Source organism: Myotis yumanensis, unplaced genomic scaffold (genome assembly GCF_028538775.1).
Source record: "Myotis yumanensis isolate MYYU_CA2020_CCGP unplaced genomic scaffold, mMyoYum1.0.hap1 SCAF_6, whole genome shotgun sequence".
In the NCBI taxonomy this organism is placed as follows: Eukaryota; Metazoa; Chordata; class Mammalia; order Chiroptera; family Vespertilionidae; genus Myotis; species Myotis yumanensis.
Window position 1 is genome coordinate 37,006,093 of NW_027223757.1, and position 17,729 is coordinate 37,023,821.

General features: G+C 38.1%; 1 protein-coding gene across 2 annotated transcripts in view; it reads right to left on the reverse strand.

Annotated features, from left to right (window-relative positions):
• FIG4 (FIG4 phosphoinositide 5-phosphatase) overlaps positions 1-17,729 on the reverse strand; it is a 101,905-nt gene that overhangs the window by 64,007 nt on the left and 20,169 nt on the right. For both annotated transcript variants that reach the window (XM_070417931.1, XM_070417932.1), the window contains exons 4-10: positions 14,540-14,696; positions 12,460-12,510; positions 8,892-9,040; positions 5,527-5,655; positions 3,632-3,732; positions 2,253-2,415; positions 1,762-1,859 (exon numbers count right to left, since the gene is read on the reverse strand). In XM_070417931.1, coding sequence (XP_070274032.1) covers positions 1,762-1,859; positions 2,253-2,415; positions 3,632-3,732; positions 5,527-5,655; positions 8,892-9,040; positions 12,460-12,510; positions 14,540-14,696 — 848 coding nt within the window. The remainder of the gene's footprint in view (positions 1-1,761; positions 1,860-2,252; positions 2,416-3,631; positions 3,733-5,526; positions 5,656-8,891; positions 9,041-12,459; positions 12,511-14,539; positions 14,697-17,729) is intronic.

Sequence of the window (17,729 nt, forward strand, 5' to 3'; positions counted from 1 at the left end):
CACTCAATAGCCTGCATATGGGCACCCCATCTGTAACCACGCCTCAGAGAGCACCTGCAACAGATGAATCACCAAAGTCACATCTCGGCCAGACCTCTCCTCTGAGCTTCCAACTCTCAAACTGAACACCTATTTGCACCTCCTTTTAGAGGACTCCGATCCACATAAACCTCAGCATGTCCAAACCATACTCACGATCTTGCCCACAGACTGAGCCGGCGTTCCCTATGTCAGTGGATGGCATCCCCACCCACCCACCCGAGTAAGTAAAAAGCCTGAGAAGCAAGCCTGACCTCTCTCTCTCCCTCGCCTTAAATCCTGCCCTTCACCAAATCCACCTCCTCCATCCACTTCTCTCATCTCTAGCACACCAGCTCTAGGAGAAACCAGAGTCACCCCTTTTCTGGATAATTATAATAGCCTCCTATGTGGTCTTCCAGCATTGACTTCAGCCTTGTACTAATTCATTTGTTCTCTATGTGGAGGTCAGGACAATCTTTTCAAAACATAAATCTAATCACAATCCTCTCAACCATGCAGAACCTTCTATGGCTTTCCATTGCTCTCAGGATAAAGACCAGCCTTAACGCACCCTACAAGAACTCTCTCTTCAGTCTCAGTTCACAACAGGCTCTCCTGCCCTCATTCTCTGGGCCCCAGTCACACAGCCCTTTTCTTCCTCAAACACACCATATCTGTTCCTATTTCAGGGGCTCAGTACCTACTTTTCTGAGTTGAATACTATTCTCTGGTTTTTTGGACTAGTTAACGCCTCTTCCTTTGGGCTGCACTGACTCATCGCTTCCTCAGGGAAGACGCCTCTGCCACTGTAAGCTCTCACAGCACCATCTACCCCATCTTTTCCAACAGACTGTTAGCTCTGAGAAGGCAGGAATGGTTTCTATGGTTGCCCCGGCACACACGAAAAAAGTTCAAAAATACTTGTTAAACAATGGACTACATGAACACAGGATTCCTTGGGTTTGATTAAAATGAGTTATATTTATTAACCAACCTCTCAAAATAATTTCAGATGCTCTTAGGCTGTTGGCTGCTGCCACAACCATAACAAAACCCTTGTTTTCCATACTCTCTTGGCTGCAGACTGAGATTCTGTCAATTCACTTCTATGCAACAAATACAGATACAATTTATTATCTGGTCTCCCTGTCCTCCATCCTAGACCTTTGACCTGCATGCCTACTCATACACAAGATACGGTGAGCACACACAGTGTACTCAGACAAGGAAGCAGAGAACTATGGGGCTATGCCACCACTCTGTCCACCTGCTCTAGAGCCACAACAGCACCCCCATTTCTGAATCTAGCCTTTAGGTCCTATTACTATGTATTAACTTGCCCAAGAGAGCTTCTGGATGGTCAAGGGAACTAGCTGTATCAAGGCCGGGCTGTGGCTGTTTGATCTCCATACTTCCTTCTCCAAGCTGTCCTGAACCAAGGCAAACTGTTACCCATATCTAGTTCACTCAAGGAAATCAGGAGACTGACACACCACATCACACTCTTCCCTTGGAAACATATCACTGATTCTCCTAGGCACCCACAGAAGAGGCCACATGACTTGAAGTCAAAGGACAGCAGCTCAGACAGCTCAGACACAGTAAGCCATCAGAGCATGTTAAGTCTACAAGTCTCTCCTCCAGGGAAAGGTAAAGCCAGCCTGTCAAACCCCTTGGTGCTGGGGAAAAGGTTGCCCAGTGTGACTGAATTTCATAACCGCAAAGGTGAGCACATCATACCTTCACTAAATTCAAGATGATGATGGGGGAGCCAAACCTCTGAAGCATCTGGTCAAAGTGAAGGGCAGCCACATGTGCAAATGGATCTGCCTGATCCACTGGGGAGAAAAAGGGGAAAAAGAATGAATACCAGAATGGAAACTATAAAGCAAGAAACAAGTATAGGGTTTTGTTTTGTTACTTAATGTTTACAGAAATGCAATTCAACTAATCCACTAGTTCCATTCCCAAATTCCTCTCCAGCTTATCAACACACTCATTCATTTATTGAATTTGAGATTTTTCATTTCTTAAGTAATTTACTAGCAGCCAAAATAAAAGAAAAATGTAAAGTTATTGTATGAAATAATATAATTATCTTCTAAATTATCTTCTTTCTAGTACTAAAATGTTGTCAAAACAGAAGCATTTATGAGATTTCTCTGATAATAGTCAATTATCTCTAAATGTGTATAAAGAAGAGTAACTATTAAAAATATTGTTCCACGCACATGTAATAGGTGGCTTAGGCATCATAGTTGAAATGTCCTGAGACCAGTACAAAGGAACTGATCCTCTAACTTGTACATAAGAAGAATAACTTCCTGCAGTAAAAGACATCACAGAAGCATCGCAGAGTATTTGTTCAGTCTCCACTTCATTTGCAACATCACCCTGTAAAGAAAGGTACATGAAAGATATCTTATGTTCTTAGACATTTTTAATGAAAAAAATTTCAAGTACACAATTAAATTATAATTCCTATTCTTAGAATGTTTTGAGAGAGATAAATGTTGATAAGGTTTCATTGTGTATATTAGAAAAGAAAAACCATTATAATGCAATAAAGTAAGGCAATTAAAAAAAAAAACAGAGAATAGACTAGGAAAAATGAAATGAAATAGCCAGTAATACAAATAGTAGAGAACATCTTGAGTGATACAAAAGGCAGAAAGGGAGAGAAAAGAAAAACAATTGCAGTGAGTTATATAGGTTAGGAAGACTAGTAGAATATAAAAATCCAATTCTGAGAAGCAAGGAGGAATGAAAGGATAAGAGTGAGAGTCACACAGCGTGTGATGGACAGAAGAAATAAAAAAAGGGTCCTGCGGTGGCTTTATCTATAAAAGTTATATAAGAATATGACAAAAAATAATTTCGAAGGCATTAAAAACATGTCTGTTTGGGTTACCCTATGAATATTCAAAAGTAAATATTATAGCTACCAAATTCTGATTTTTTAAACTATTTTCATTGTTAATATAATTTTTAAAACAATGTTGCTGTTTTAAATCAGTATCAAAATCCAATGTCTCACTCACTCTGTCTACTCAATCATACATCTGTCTAAGACAAGTTGTCTACTGAAAATAGAGACGGAGCACTCAGTGGGGATTCCATGACTGATGGCAGGACAGATGAATTTCTGTTGTGTGAACAGAATAAGGAGTCTGCCTGGAGCCAAGCTAGAACAGAGAGATGGGGGTGAACAGCTCCCATGCCCTCCTCTCCTTATTCTTCTCAACCAGGATGCACTTCCAACAAGTGTTCCCTCCACTTACTCGTTGAGTGCAGGTGCTTTGCTATTTTAGTCTCTACACTAAATATGAACTACAGCTTTCATATAGGACAGAAGTGGTTCACCTCCAAAGCATTAGACATTTCATAACTCCCTGAGGTATTGCATAACTCGCTCTAAGACAGCTGATTCCTCAGCACATGTGCATATGTCATATTTCTCACAAATTGCCGATACGCTGGAAAACTATTCTCTTGATAATGTCCCACACTAAGACATCCCACTTTCTAAAATTCTGCTTTGCTTCATCTGTCAGGAAAGTTGATGTAAAAGGCTAAAATGCCAGCAGCGCTGTTATTTTTTCCATCTTACCTCACAGTTTGCACCTCTCTTGAGAAAACGGGTCCCCGCAAACTTACTGGATCTTCTAGCTATTAGAGTGACATACACTGGTCGCCCATAGATCAATAGCTCTTAGAAATCAAGTTAAAGCTCTTCAGCATTCATGACAGTCACGCCAAACCAAGAGAATCATTATACCTTAAATACACACTTAAATACATCTTGTCGAGTAGGTTAAAGAATACCCAAAAGCTACACCCAAGAACAAACTGCATTGGGTCCAACTGTCCTTCTGAATTGTGCAGGTATATAAGGCAAAAGCAGACTCCCCTAAGGAGTGGTTTCTAAGAATTTCAGAGGAAATGGTAACCAGGTGTAGGGATACTGCTCAAGGGAAGGCCTGGTCTGTCCTTGTACCAACTAAAGGGTGTAAACAGGTACAACCACTCCTTCCTTAGTCTTCAGAGGCCATACACCTCTCAGAGAGAGCACACGTCACCTACCAGCCGGTTAAACTATGAAGCAATATATCACCCTCAGGAATGGAGTATGAAAGTGACTCAAATTTGCCACCTAACTGCAAAAACTGAACGTGTGAACTGTTCAACCAACGTACAGCTTATTGCTGTGTCACTTCATTAAACTTTCTAAGCCTCAGCTTCATCTTCTGTGAAATGGTATAAGTACTAATAAAGTAACTAATTTTATTAAGTTGGGAGGACTAGGCCAGGTAATGTATATAAAAGTAATGTGTGGCCTGTAGTAAATGCTTAAAAGTACTAATTGCTTTTATCATCATATAGACTTCTAGAATTCATTAAATGCTTGATAACTAGGAGACTAGATTCATCATTTAAACTAATGAGCTTTAAAATTATAATCTATTATGCTAGTTGCTACTTTAAAATAGCAAATTTTTAGTCTCTAAAATAGGTCTTTAAAAATCTAAGACACAAGGAAGAATGTCAACTAGACAACATGCTAGGTGCACAAACGCCCTACGTGATTTCAAAAGGGTGTGGGGAAAACCTAAACACCACTTCTAGAAAGTGTACACATTGCCTTTCTAAACCTCATAATAGTGCTTAGTTGAAAGGTTTCAACATAGCTAGAAAATTAAATAAAAGGGGGAAAAGAATAAAATTGAACTCATCAGCTTAACCCAAGTCTACTTCTATTTAATCTATCATACCCCTTTCCAGTCAGGCTTTCATTACCTTACGCCTGAACCACTGCAATTTTTCCTAACTCATGTCCCTTATTCTAGTCTCATTTCACTTAATAGCTTGAAAATGGCTATCAACTCAAGCTTCCTAAGTACTCCTTTGTACACCTTCTTGGAAAAAAAACTTTCAAAAGTCCTAGCACCAAACCCAAAGTCCTTAGTTAGACCACCAAAGCAATCTGGTGACTGACTATTTGAGTCCCTCCTACCAAGCCCTTCCCACTACATTGTACTTCCCGGGGGTTTTAAACACAAGCCACAAGAACACGCCCATGAACTTGTCCACCGCTACACTCACGGTGCTCCCCCAACCCACGCTCTCACTCCCTGCTCACTGCTAAGGCCTGACTTTGTTTAGGGCGCAGGCCAAGTTGAACTTCTCCTGGGAGCCTGCCCCGTCCTCCCCACTGGTACGTGATTCTGCTCCCTTTCTCAAATAAGAATGGTACTTCTCTCCATGTAACTTACAATGCACATAGCATTTTCTTCCTTATTTTTTATCTTTCTGTGTACATAATTGGTCTGTTCAAGTGATCTGAATGCCTCTTTGTACTTTTACTACATGGCATTGTGGGTAAGTTTGCCAGTTGGGCACACAGCATGATAATTATAATCTTATAATTCGTAGATAGCTGTCTACAAATTGGCACAGCATGAGGTTAAGATTGCATGTCTTAATTTTTTTTTAAAAAAAGGATACTTGACTGCCCACAGAACCCATGAATAATATACAATAGCCAGTCACGATGCACAGTAGTCTTAATTATATCCAGAAGTTCACCATTCCACACATACTTCATATAAGGCTCACCACAGATCCCAAATACACCTGAAAAACAAAAGTTGGTATCAGAAAGATGAGGAAATTGGTTGACATTCAGCTCATTTTTAAGACCTGAAACTTCTGTTTTTAACTTCAAAATAAAATGGCTGATTAATAGCATTGCCGTTTTCAGTGGATATCATTCATATCATTGTCTGGAACGCTGTGCTCATACTACCCAAAGTCAAAGAATAAACAGATTTTCTGATTTGTGAGAGTTTTTAACCTAAGAGAAAAGACAATGAGAGGGAAATTAAGGACACGCACAAATATATGAACAAGACTGAGAGGTAGCTCAGAGCAGGGTTTGGGAGCACCGCTCTGGAGTCAGAGTGTCTGGGTCCCGATCCTGGCTCAGCCTCTCAACAGCAGGTGACAGGTGTGACTTGCTATCTCAGTGCCCAATTCCTCACTTGTACCTATATCATGTGGTTGTTGTAAAGATGAACTAAGTTGATAACGCACATAAAGGCCTGCGAACACGCCTGGTGCCTTAGTGATACTTTCATAGTGATAATCATTATACGAGGTTTTTTCTATATAATGTTTAATTTCATCAAACACAATTTCAGCATATCTAGATGCATTTATTGAACATCAAAAGTTCTATGAAATGCAAAATAAGAAATATATTTATAAGATAATCGTTTAAAAGATTGCAGCAGTTCTAGATAGCAGGGAATCAATACTATTTTTCTTCTCAAAACAGGATACACCAAGAGTGTTTATACACTATGACAAATACACTTGTTTTGATTCACAAAAATTAACTCTTCTCTGACCTTTTAAGGCATTACACAGAGCATGTATAATACAGACATGGATCGGAGTTCCGTCTTTGCCACTTATCAGCTCTGTGACCTTTGGCAAGTTATTTAACATCTCTAAAACTCAATTTGCCAAACTGTAAAATTGTACTACTACTACTATTCACCTCTGAGGTACTGTTCAGATTAAATAAAATAATATATGCTAAGTGACTAACACACTGCTTGAAACAGCAGAGACTTTTTTAAAAATGTATTATTTTCTTTTTCTACCTACCCCCATATCTTCTACCCTTGCTCTCTGTTTCCTGTCAGTTTCCCCCTGTGGTGGGAAGTAATGATCACCCATGTCCTAATCACCAGAACCTGTGACTATGTTACATTACACAGCAAAGAGGAATTAAAGTTGCAGATGGAATTAGGTTGCTAATGGGATGACCCTGAGATAGGGAGATTATTTTGAATTACCCAGGAAGGTCCACTGTAATCAGGGTCCTTATAAATGAAAGAGAGAAACAGGAGTGTTATAGTGATGTAATATGAAAAAAACCTTGGCTGACCATTGATGGCTTTGAGGACAGAACAAGGCCATGAGCCAGGAAATGCAGGCAGCTTCTAGAAGATGGAAAGGACAAGAAAACAAACTTTTCCCTACATTTTCAAGAAAAGAATGCAGCTCTGCCCACACCCAAATTTTAGTCCACTGAGAACTACTTTGGACTTCTGACTTCCATAAGATAATAAATCTGTATAGTTTTAAGCCGTTAAGTTTTCGGTAATTTGTTACAGCAGCTATAAAAATCTAATACACACTGTTACTCATAACTATCGAGTACAATTGCTCTAGAGCAGTGGTTCTCAACCTTCCTAATGCCACGACCCCTTAATACAGTTCCTCATGTTGTGGTGACCCCCAATTTCATTGTTACAAATTGAACATAATTAAAGCATAGTGATTAATCACAAAAACAATATATAATTATATATGTGTTTTCCAATGGTCTTAGGCGACCCCTGTGAAAGGGTCGTTCAACCCCCAAAGGGGTCGCGACCCACAGGTTGAGAACCACTGCTCTAGAGAGTAAAAAATGAAGTGGCTTCAGAGGCTTAATTCAGATCCCAGGCAGATATTCAATTTTTATTTAGGATGACATGTAGTGCAAATGTACTACTACTTTTAGATTTTCTATTACTAAGGGTGATATTTACAAGAAATAATACAAGCAAATATTAGGCACGCATTATTTTACCCTCCACCTGTCTCTAGTAGTGTAGGTTACAACTCACATATCTGAATCAGGGCAAATGTATGTGATCTGGATGTTCTGGAGTAGGGAGGGTGCCCTGGGTTTGACCTTAGCTCAAGCGATAGTCATTCCAATAAACAAACCACAGTTAAGGGCAATGACAGAAATGACATTCAGTGTTAGTAACAGGCTAAGTCTTCTTAGAGTGGACCCGAACCTTTGGCAAAATGTGAATAGAGCACAGCCTCTTCTTGCGGGTCCTGCAAGGACAAACCTTCTGGAACTCTACATTACATTCTACCTCCTGCACCCACATCTTCATCACTCTCACTTACGCTGCATAGAACCGGGCATCCGAGACATTACTGACTTACTACGTATCCCATAATAAATCCAATTCCGCTAAACTGCCTTAGCTTTAGGTCTGCAATGATTCCCTCACAACATTCACTTTAGCAATGCCTCTGGCTTTAGAGTTCTGGACCAACCCAAAAATCTAGGGGTAAAGCTACGGATTCTGTTGTGTGACTGGTTAGTCCAGGATCTCTAGGGTCACCCTAGATGGGTCACACAATGGTCCTGCCGTGGTCCTACAGTGGTCCTGACGGAAGCAAGGCCTATGAGGGACCAGTGGGTCAAGCTGGGACCACAGTAAGAATAGCCTCTGACCTGCTGCACTGGCTCCTCTGGACACTGGTCATGTGATGTTAATCTCAGGCCTCAGTTTCCTACTTAGTCTTTATTTCTTTAAAAGTGCATTTTACCAACTAAGCAGTTTTTATGAGGATTAGGGACTTTGTATATAAATGTCTAGGACACAATAGACAACCCATGGTGATTTTTTTTCCCTAAAATTCAGCCCATATTTAACTGGTCACTATGGGGGGTGTGGGGGGAATTGGTAGTGAGTTTTCTCCAATATTTAAAAACAAAATTCCTTATTTTAACTTCATCGAAGTACAGACCCGAATGCATTCCATAAAAAAGTACATAAAAATTTGCTATGAAATGTCAGCATACAATTTTCTGGCCGGCTCACAAAATCACCTGGTGATTAATGATCTCTATGAAAATGAATTGGTCAAGTTCATATATCCGAAACAACCTCATGTAAGGACAAAGAGCAACGAGGGATGGAGATATATGAGGGAAATGTGAGTGAATTTAATGAGATGCCATTTCATGGAGGCTACATTAACATACATTAAATGTGCTGAAAACCACCTACCACTTCCACCCTGTGTAATTAATCCTTCATCTTCAAAGATGTCAAAACTCTCCGAGCGAGTCTGGGTCGTTTCTGACTTTAACATCTCCAGGGGCATTCTCAAGACAGTGAGATTATATTGAAGCGAGTGAGACAAATCATAGCTGTAACTGAGAACAGAACTGAAACTTAATAAGAATTACAAAAGCAAAAGATATTTCACAGCCTTGGCTCCCATATGGAATTAAAAACTGTGAACTAAATTACTTAGCGACTGTTACTATACCTAAAAGCAATGCTGTCCAAATAAGCACTGTAAAACATAGTAAGCCATTAATATAATTAGAAATTTAAAAGTCATTGCATGATTGAGGCATGTGCATGTCTAGAAACGTCCAATACAACATGAGTAACCTATACTCGTTGATTTGCAATGTGCACTTTTTGCTTCACACTGCAATCAATCTAACTACATGGCCTTATGCAAAAGTGTCACACTCCCATGTATATCTGAATGTAGCTCTATAGATGTTACAATATCCACTAAAACAGTGCATGGTCTGTATTCTAGTTTAACTGTGAACAAAAATAATTCTATTCATTATTAATGATGGTATCATAACTAACTTTTTGATTAAACAGGAATAAGAATGTAGCATAAGCCATTATAATGAAACATGTTTTAGAAAGTAACAGCCACCCAAGAAATTATAATAGTCTGAACAGTCTGTGTAAATAAAATTTGACTTTTAAGCCAAAAGAAACCCATTAATACTTATTTGACATAAGTAATAATTTTTATGAATATCTCTAGTTATATGTATTTTAGCAAAGAATTTCAAAAGGTATCAAGACTTCTTTATGTTTATACAAATTTGTAAAATATTTGTCATATTTTAAGATGGTTACAATTCTATCTGGAGACATTATTTCAATTACTACTTTATCTTTAATTTTTCATGTAATTTGTTGAAATTGATTTTGTGTCATCTGTGAAATTCAATTTTACCATAATTGTTTGATGATACCACAATTCTAATTTTACTAGCATCTAATCTCACATGGATAAAAACTGTTGGTTTTTCAATCTCAGAAAAAAAAATACTTAGGAGTACATTTAACCAAGGAAGTGAAAATTCTGTATGCTAAAAATTATGACATTGATGAGAGAAATTAAAGAAGACTTAAGTAAAAGGAAAGATATCTTGTGCTCATGGAACAGAAGAATTAAAACTGTTTAAATGCCCATATTACTCAAAGACATCTATAGATTCAGTGCAATCCCTATCAAAATTCCAATGACATTTTTCACAGAAATATTAAACTAAAAAGCTCTGCACAGAAGAAACAGTCAGCAGAATAAAAATGCAACCATGGAAGAGGGAAAAAAAATCTGCAAACCATCTATTTGATAAAGGATTAATATCCAAAATACACAGGGAACTCATACAACTCAATAGCAAAAAATAAACAATCCAATTAAAAGTGGACAAAGGATTTGAATAGACTTGAATAGACAAAGAATACACATGGCCTACAAAAGCAAGAAAACATGCTCAACATCACATCAGGGAAGTGCAAATTATAACCATAATGAGATATCACCTCGCACCTGTTAGAATGTCAAAAAGACAAGAAACAAGTGTTGGTGAGGATGTTAAGGGAACCCTCTGCACTGTTGGTGGGAATGTAAATTGGTATAGCCACTATGGGAAACAGTATGGAGATTCCTCAAAAAAATTAAAAGTAGAACTACCATATGATCCAGCAAGCTCATATCTGGGTATATATACAAAGAAAATGAAATCACTATCTCAAAGAGACATCTGCACCTCCATACTTATTGCAGGGTTATTTGCAATAGCCAAGATGTGTAAACAACCTAAGAGTCCATTGACGAATGAATATATAAAGATGTGAACAAACACACACACACACAGGCACACGTGCATGCATGCATAATGAAATATTACTCAGCTATAAAAAGAAAATCTTGCCTTTTGTAGCAACATGAATGGATCTTGACGGCATTATGCTAAGTGAAGTAAGTCAGACAGAGAAAGACAAATACTGTATGTTCTCACTTATATGCAGAATATAAAAGAACTGAGCTATAGATAGTAGAGTTGTAGTTGACAGGGGTGGGGGTTGAGGGAATGGGAATGGGAGATGTTGGTCAAAGGGTAAAAACTTCCAACTGTAAGACAAATTAATTCTGGGGATTAAATGCACCGCACAGTAACTATAATTAATGATACTGAGTTATATACTTGAAATTTGTTAAGAGTAATCTTAAATATTACCACACACACAAAATCAAAATTATGTGAGGGGTAATATGTGTTAACTAACCTTACTGTGGTAGCCATTTTGCAGTATATACATGTATGTAATCATCACATTGTATACTTTAAACTTACCTATGTTATACGTCAATATCTCAATGAAGCTGGAGGGTGGAAGAAGGTTTTTCGCTTCACACTGAAGCAATAGCTACTTGAAACAATCAATTCTTCCTATTTAAAACAATTGCTTTATGCTAGCTAAATCTTAAAAATGTAGTATAGTGTTTTTATTTTTTAATTATTTATTTATTTTTAATCCTCACCCAAGGATATTTTTTCATTAATTTTTAGAAAGAGTGGAAGAGAGAGGGAAAGACAGAGAAATATCGCTGTGAGAGAAACACATCGTTTGGTTGCCTCCTGCATGAGCCCTGACCAGGGCCCAGGCTGGGGAGGAGCCTGCAACCGAGGAACATGCCCTTGACTGGAATCGAACCCGGGACCCTTCGGTCCATAGGCTGACGCCCTTAGTATAGTGCTTTTTAAAGCTTACTTATGAGACACACAAACTTTACCCTACATATTTCTACTACTGGAATGACTCGATCACAAGTCAAAATGGGGATGCAAAGTTGAAAAACATGAAGAGAAGACCACCAAACTTCAGAATTAACTCAAGATGCTATAAACATAAAATTAAGGACTAAAGACTGAAAACAGATGATTGAGACAAATACACTGGAAATATACACCCAATAGACATTTGTGGAAGTGAAAATTATTTCTTTAAGAGCCCTTCACGACACAGTACTACTGCTAAAATAATTAACTTCCTTCAGGGTTTTACATCAATGAAGACATAATCCACTCTTACATAGTAAATATGTTTTAGTTATTTCATGGGTAAATGGTTCATTACATTAACAATTTTAAAGTAATGCAAAGTACCCCATTCAGTATATGACACCAATAGCTACAGCACTCTAGGTCCTCTTTTAGTCCCTGTGGCTCAAGTCTGTACTGGTGCATGCTATTTTGTGTTCTACTTTTTGGTTTTGACAGTGTTCTGATAGATTTTCCCACTTAGCACAACTCTGTATCTATTAGGCCTACATATTGGTCACATCAGTGGAAGTATAATACTCTATCATAATGCTCTACTATAATTTAGTATTGTTTTACTGTTGGCCACTTTAAAAAAAATACAAAAAGTACTAATGTGTCCTCTGATTCTGTTTTTACCTCCTAGAAAATAATATAAACATTTAAGTGGCTGAAAGGAGAAAAACTAAGCTTAAGCTTACCTAAAGTAAAAATTGCTAGATAGATCCACATTTTGAAATATTCGTAGGTACCTAAAAAAAAAAAAGCATATTACTATTATTTTTTTCATAGCTTAACATATACTCAAAAGTACATTTATGTTTGTAAATATACTCATTAAAACTGAGGAATTCAATCCATAACTGGATTAAGGATTTCATCTGAAGCAATTTCTGTGTGTGTGTGTGTTAATCCTTACCCGAGGATATTTTTCTATTGATTTTTAGAGAGAGTGGAAGGGAGGGGGAGAGATAGAGAGAGAGAGAAACATCTATGTGAGAGAGAAAAACATCAACTGGCTGCCTCCTGCATGCACCCTGACTGGGGATCAAGCCTACAACCAAGGTACATGCCTGTGACCAGAATCGAACCCGGGATCCTTCAGTCCTCAGGCCAATGCTCTATCCACTGGGCCAAATGGCTGGGGCTGAAGCAATTTCGAAGTTTGTTGGTCATCCCTTCAGAGAACCTTAACCTTACATTTGACCATTCCCTCATCACTGATTATGCCACCGAAGGAAAATCATGTACTTGCATGGGGCACTTTAACTTGTTTTTACAATGTGCTTTGCAAATGCTCTGAGGTTGGAGACAGGAGCGTAACTAAAATAAATAACGGAAATGTTTGTGAACCATCATAATTTTAAATTGGAAAGTGTTTTAAAAGGAAAAATATATACATAGAAAAAATACCCACATATCTACCACTCACAATAAATAAGTGTTAAAATTTTTCCATATTCTTTTTAAAGATTTTTGATCATAAATTTTTCTAAAACATTTTTAGCAAGTGGCAGACATGATGACACCTCACTCCTAAATATTTTGGGACATACAGGGTGTCCCAAAAAATGTATACACATTTTGAATTATTATGAAGTCAGTGTTTATTAACATACAGTTCAATTTTCAAAATTTAAAAGAATCTACAGAAATGAGTATTTTTTTTTTTTGTCAATGCCTGTTTCCAAACTGATGACCATTCTGGTCCAGGCACTATTGACAATATGAAGCAATGGAATGAATCGCAAACATCAAGAATAATTTCATTCGGTATTTGTGTGCCCTTAATTCATCAACTGTTGCCAGTTTTGTACCGTAAACTTTATATTTTATGTATCCCCATATAAAAAATGTCTAGTGGCACTTTAGGATAAATTTTCATTGTTCAAAGCTTAGTCTGGCTTCACCCATTATTTCAAATCACTTAAACCTGAAAAGGAGTGAATATTAAGTGAGTTAATCAGCTGTTAAAGTGTATTTACATTTTTGGTTGCCTCCTGATCAAAACCATCTTATAAATAATCACAGTATCATTATTGCAACCAAATTTTAATATTGATTCAATTTTACCTGGTCTATAACAATCCATATACAAACTATTCCAATAAATTTCTTAATAGCTCTGTGTGTATGATTACATGCACAAGCATGCATGCACACGTTTTAATCCAGAATTCAACAGAAATTCAAGTATTACATTTGGTTGTCATGTCTGCTCTAAATTCTAGAACAGTCCCCTGGCTTTTTCTGTCTTTGTTGACATTGACATTTTTGAAGAGCCCCAACCAGTTGTCGTACCAAATGTCCCACAATATGGATTTGTCTGATTTTTCCTCATGTTTAGATTCAAGTGAAATATTTTAAGCAAGAAAACTACACAGGTAATCTGTGTCCTTCCCATTTTTTCACATTAAGAGGCAAATAATGTCAGTTTTGCCTCATTATTGGTAATGCTACATTTGATCATTTGGTTAAGTATGTTTGCCATTTTGTTCCTCTTTGTAAATAATAAAGAGATTCATATAGTATATGTTCAGACTGAATGAATATTCTGTTTAGCAATAATAACTTCCTACCTAATGCTTTCAGCAGCCATTGTGGATCCTCACCTGAATCAACTGTTATAATGGAGGTTTTTAAGAGCTCTTGAACAAAAGTTGTAGAATTATAAGCCAACTTTTTACATTTTTAACATAACATTTGTAATCTGTTGACTATATTTTGCTTTCTATTTGATCTACCACATTTTAAAAAATAGTAATTACCATCAGTACATACCTAGCTTCGTCCGGATGAGTAATTCGTACAGAATCATTGGGTATATAGATCATATTCGTATCTTCAATCTTATATATTGCATGACCTCCAATATCTGCCATCTTCCTCCTTTTAGTTATTAACACAATATAATAGCCTTCTAAAAACCTGACAAAACCTACAAACAAAAAAATGTTTCCTAAACTTAGTAATGCTTTTATATACACATTTAAAAGGCAAAATAATTTTGACATATTTCCAACTTTATTTCACTCTTTGATTTGTAACCATACAAATTTTCAGTCATCTTCGAATTATTCTCTAGGAATATCTACATTAACATTTATTGCACTTAAAATCTTATTCTAGACAATTTTATTACAATCATTTACTCTTTTATACTTAGTTTCATTTCAAATAGGACTGAGAGGCTATTAGCAAATATATATATATGATTAAGAGGAGTTGTTCTTCAATGGGTATGGAGTTTCAGTTTTGCAGGATGAAAAGTTCTAGAAACCTGTTGCACAACAAGGTACAATTAGGTAACACCACTGTACTGTATACTTAAAAATGTCTAATATTGTAAATATTATACTCCCTCTGTCCCATAATAATAGTAGCAGTTGATGAATGTAATTTGTCCCATAATAATAGTAGCAAAAGAAAATAAAGATAGAACGCAACATTTATTATCAAAAAAACTAGATTAAATTAAACAATAAATTAAAAATAGTACTTCTAATTTTTATTTTGAGTGTTCAGATAGTTTCTGGATTTTTCAATAATTTTGTTATTGCATTTTAAACTTGTAGGTAGGATCCCTTGGCTGCGAAGCTTTGCTTTCCCTATATGCGTGAGCTTAAAATTATTGGAGCCATCGTTCTTCATTGCTTCCAGCATAACTTGTTGAAATGACAGAAATGTATTATCCAGTATTTCGGGAGAAATATTATCAAGGCTAATATGGTGCCTCTTCTGCTAAGAGGAATATGTCTAAGTTTTTCAAGTTTTTCTCCACAGTTTTGTTTTTTTTCAAAGAATCAACATTAGCATAAGATTCCCCTTGACAGTTATTTTTGGAAGCACGTTTCCAAATTCTTGATATGGTCATTCTGTTGCACTTAAATTGTTTTGCAGCTAACATAATTGCACCTTTCTGCAACTTTTCCTTTTTCTTTTGATGCATCAAGAACTGGACAATCGCAACTTGATCTTTGCTTGAAAACTCTCTTTTTTTCATCTTACTTTTACAATGGGTTGATATTCAACTGAAATAAAACAACTGATTTCGATCAGCAGATGGAAATTAGAAAAATAGTTATAATTCGTAATAATTAGATTAACCTAAAAATTGAAAGATGTGTCAAAACAAATGACAGATGTCATGAAACATTGATTTTGATTGAAGGCTTCGCAATTTTGTGCTACAACATAACTTACAGCTGCATTCGCCAATAATTCCCGTTTAAATATTCACTTGCTACTATTATTATGGGACAGAGGGAGTATGATGTTTTCTACATATAGATATAAAATAAATCAGTATATAAAAGTAAAAATATTTAAAAACAAAATCCGCACAGGTTCTTAGAAACTTAGAGTACTGTGCTAACATACACTGTGAATCTCAATGGGGGATAAAAATTAAGCACTCCCCTAGATTTGTTTAATCATAGAACCTTATCCCCTTTTTTAAAAAGGAAGTTAGCCAATGGATAAATGTTCTGAGAAACATTCTTTGAAATATGTTGTGCAAAAGTATGAACAAAGTTCATTGATTTTTTATTACTACAGGCAAAATCCAACTTGAGCCAGCTTTTAAAAAAGGAATTAATATCAAGAATACTGAGGTGACCCATAACACCAATGGGCAATATATGATTGAGCCTCAACAAAAAACTTAGTCAAGATGCATTTCTGAACATGTGCTTTATTCTTGTCTCTTGCCATAGACCAGGCTCCTCCACTTCTCTGGATCAGGTACTGGGAAACACAACTGTAAATAACTAGGCTTTATGTCTAAAAACTTCACTGGGAAAAACACAACTTTTTTATCAAGTTCAATTCCAGAATTCCTAGGGAAGGACTCAGATTAGACCAATATGGGTTGGGTGCCAATCCTCGACAATCAACTGGGGTCAAGGAATAAAGTCACATTTCATTGGAAGCCATTTATTTATATAACTAGAGGCCCGGTGCACAAAATTCATGCACGGGTAGGGCCCCTAGGGTTGGCCTGTGATCAAGGTCTATCTGTGGGGAAACTGGCAGGGAGATCAGGGCCCCTGCTTGTACCCACCTTGGCCTGGCACCACTTACTCACCGCCCCCTCCCCCACACCACCCTGTGGGCTGGGAGTGGCTCCTACATTGAGCATCTGCCCCCTGGTGGCCAGTGCACATCATAGTGACCGATCATTCCGCCATTTGGTCTATTTGTATTTTAGGGTTTTATATAGATAGACTAGAGGCCCAGTGCACAAAAATTTGTGCACTCATGGGGGGGGGGGGGTCCTTCAGCCACCTGTGCCCTCTTGCAGTCTGGGACCCCTCAGGGAGATGACCATCAGCTGGCTTAGGCCTGCTCCCCAGGGGATTGGGCCTAAGCTGGCAGTTAGACATCCCTCTGGCAGCCTGGGAGCCCTTGGGGGATGTCCACTAGCCAGCAGGGAGCAGGCCTAAGATGCAGTCGGACATCCTTAGCGCTGCTGAGGAGGCGGGAGAGGCTCTTACCACCACCGCTGTACTGGCAGCCATCAGCCTGGCTTGTGGCTGAGCGTCCTGCATTGAGCGTCTGCCACTGGTGGTCAGTGTGTGTCATAGTGACCAGTCATTCCCAGTCGTTCTGCTGTTAGGGTCAGTTTGAATATTACCCTTTTATTATATAGGAAGAGGCCTGCTGCATGGGTGGGGGCCAGCTGGTTTGCCCTGAAGGGTGTTCCGGATCAGGGTGGGGGACCCGCTGGGGTGCTTGGCCAGCTTCAGTGAGGGGCTGATGGGTGTTTGCAGGCTGGTCACACCCCCTTCAGGGTGGGGGTCCCCACTGGGGTTCCTGGCCAGCCTGGGTGAGGGGCTGATGGATGTTTACAGCTGGTCACAACCCCTTCAGGGTGGGGGTCCCCACTGGGGTGCCTGGCCAGCCTGGGTGAGGGGCTGATGGCTGTTTGCAGGCTGGTCAAGCCCCCCCCAGTGGGGACCCTCATCCCATG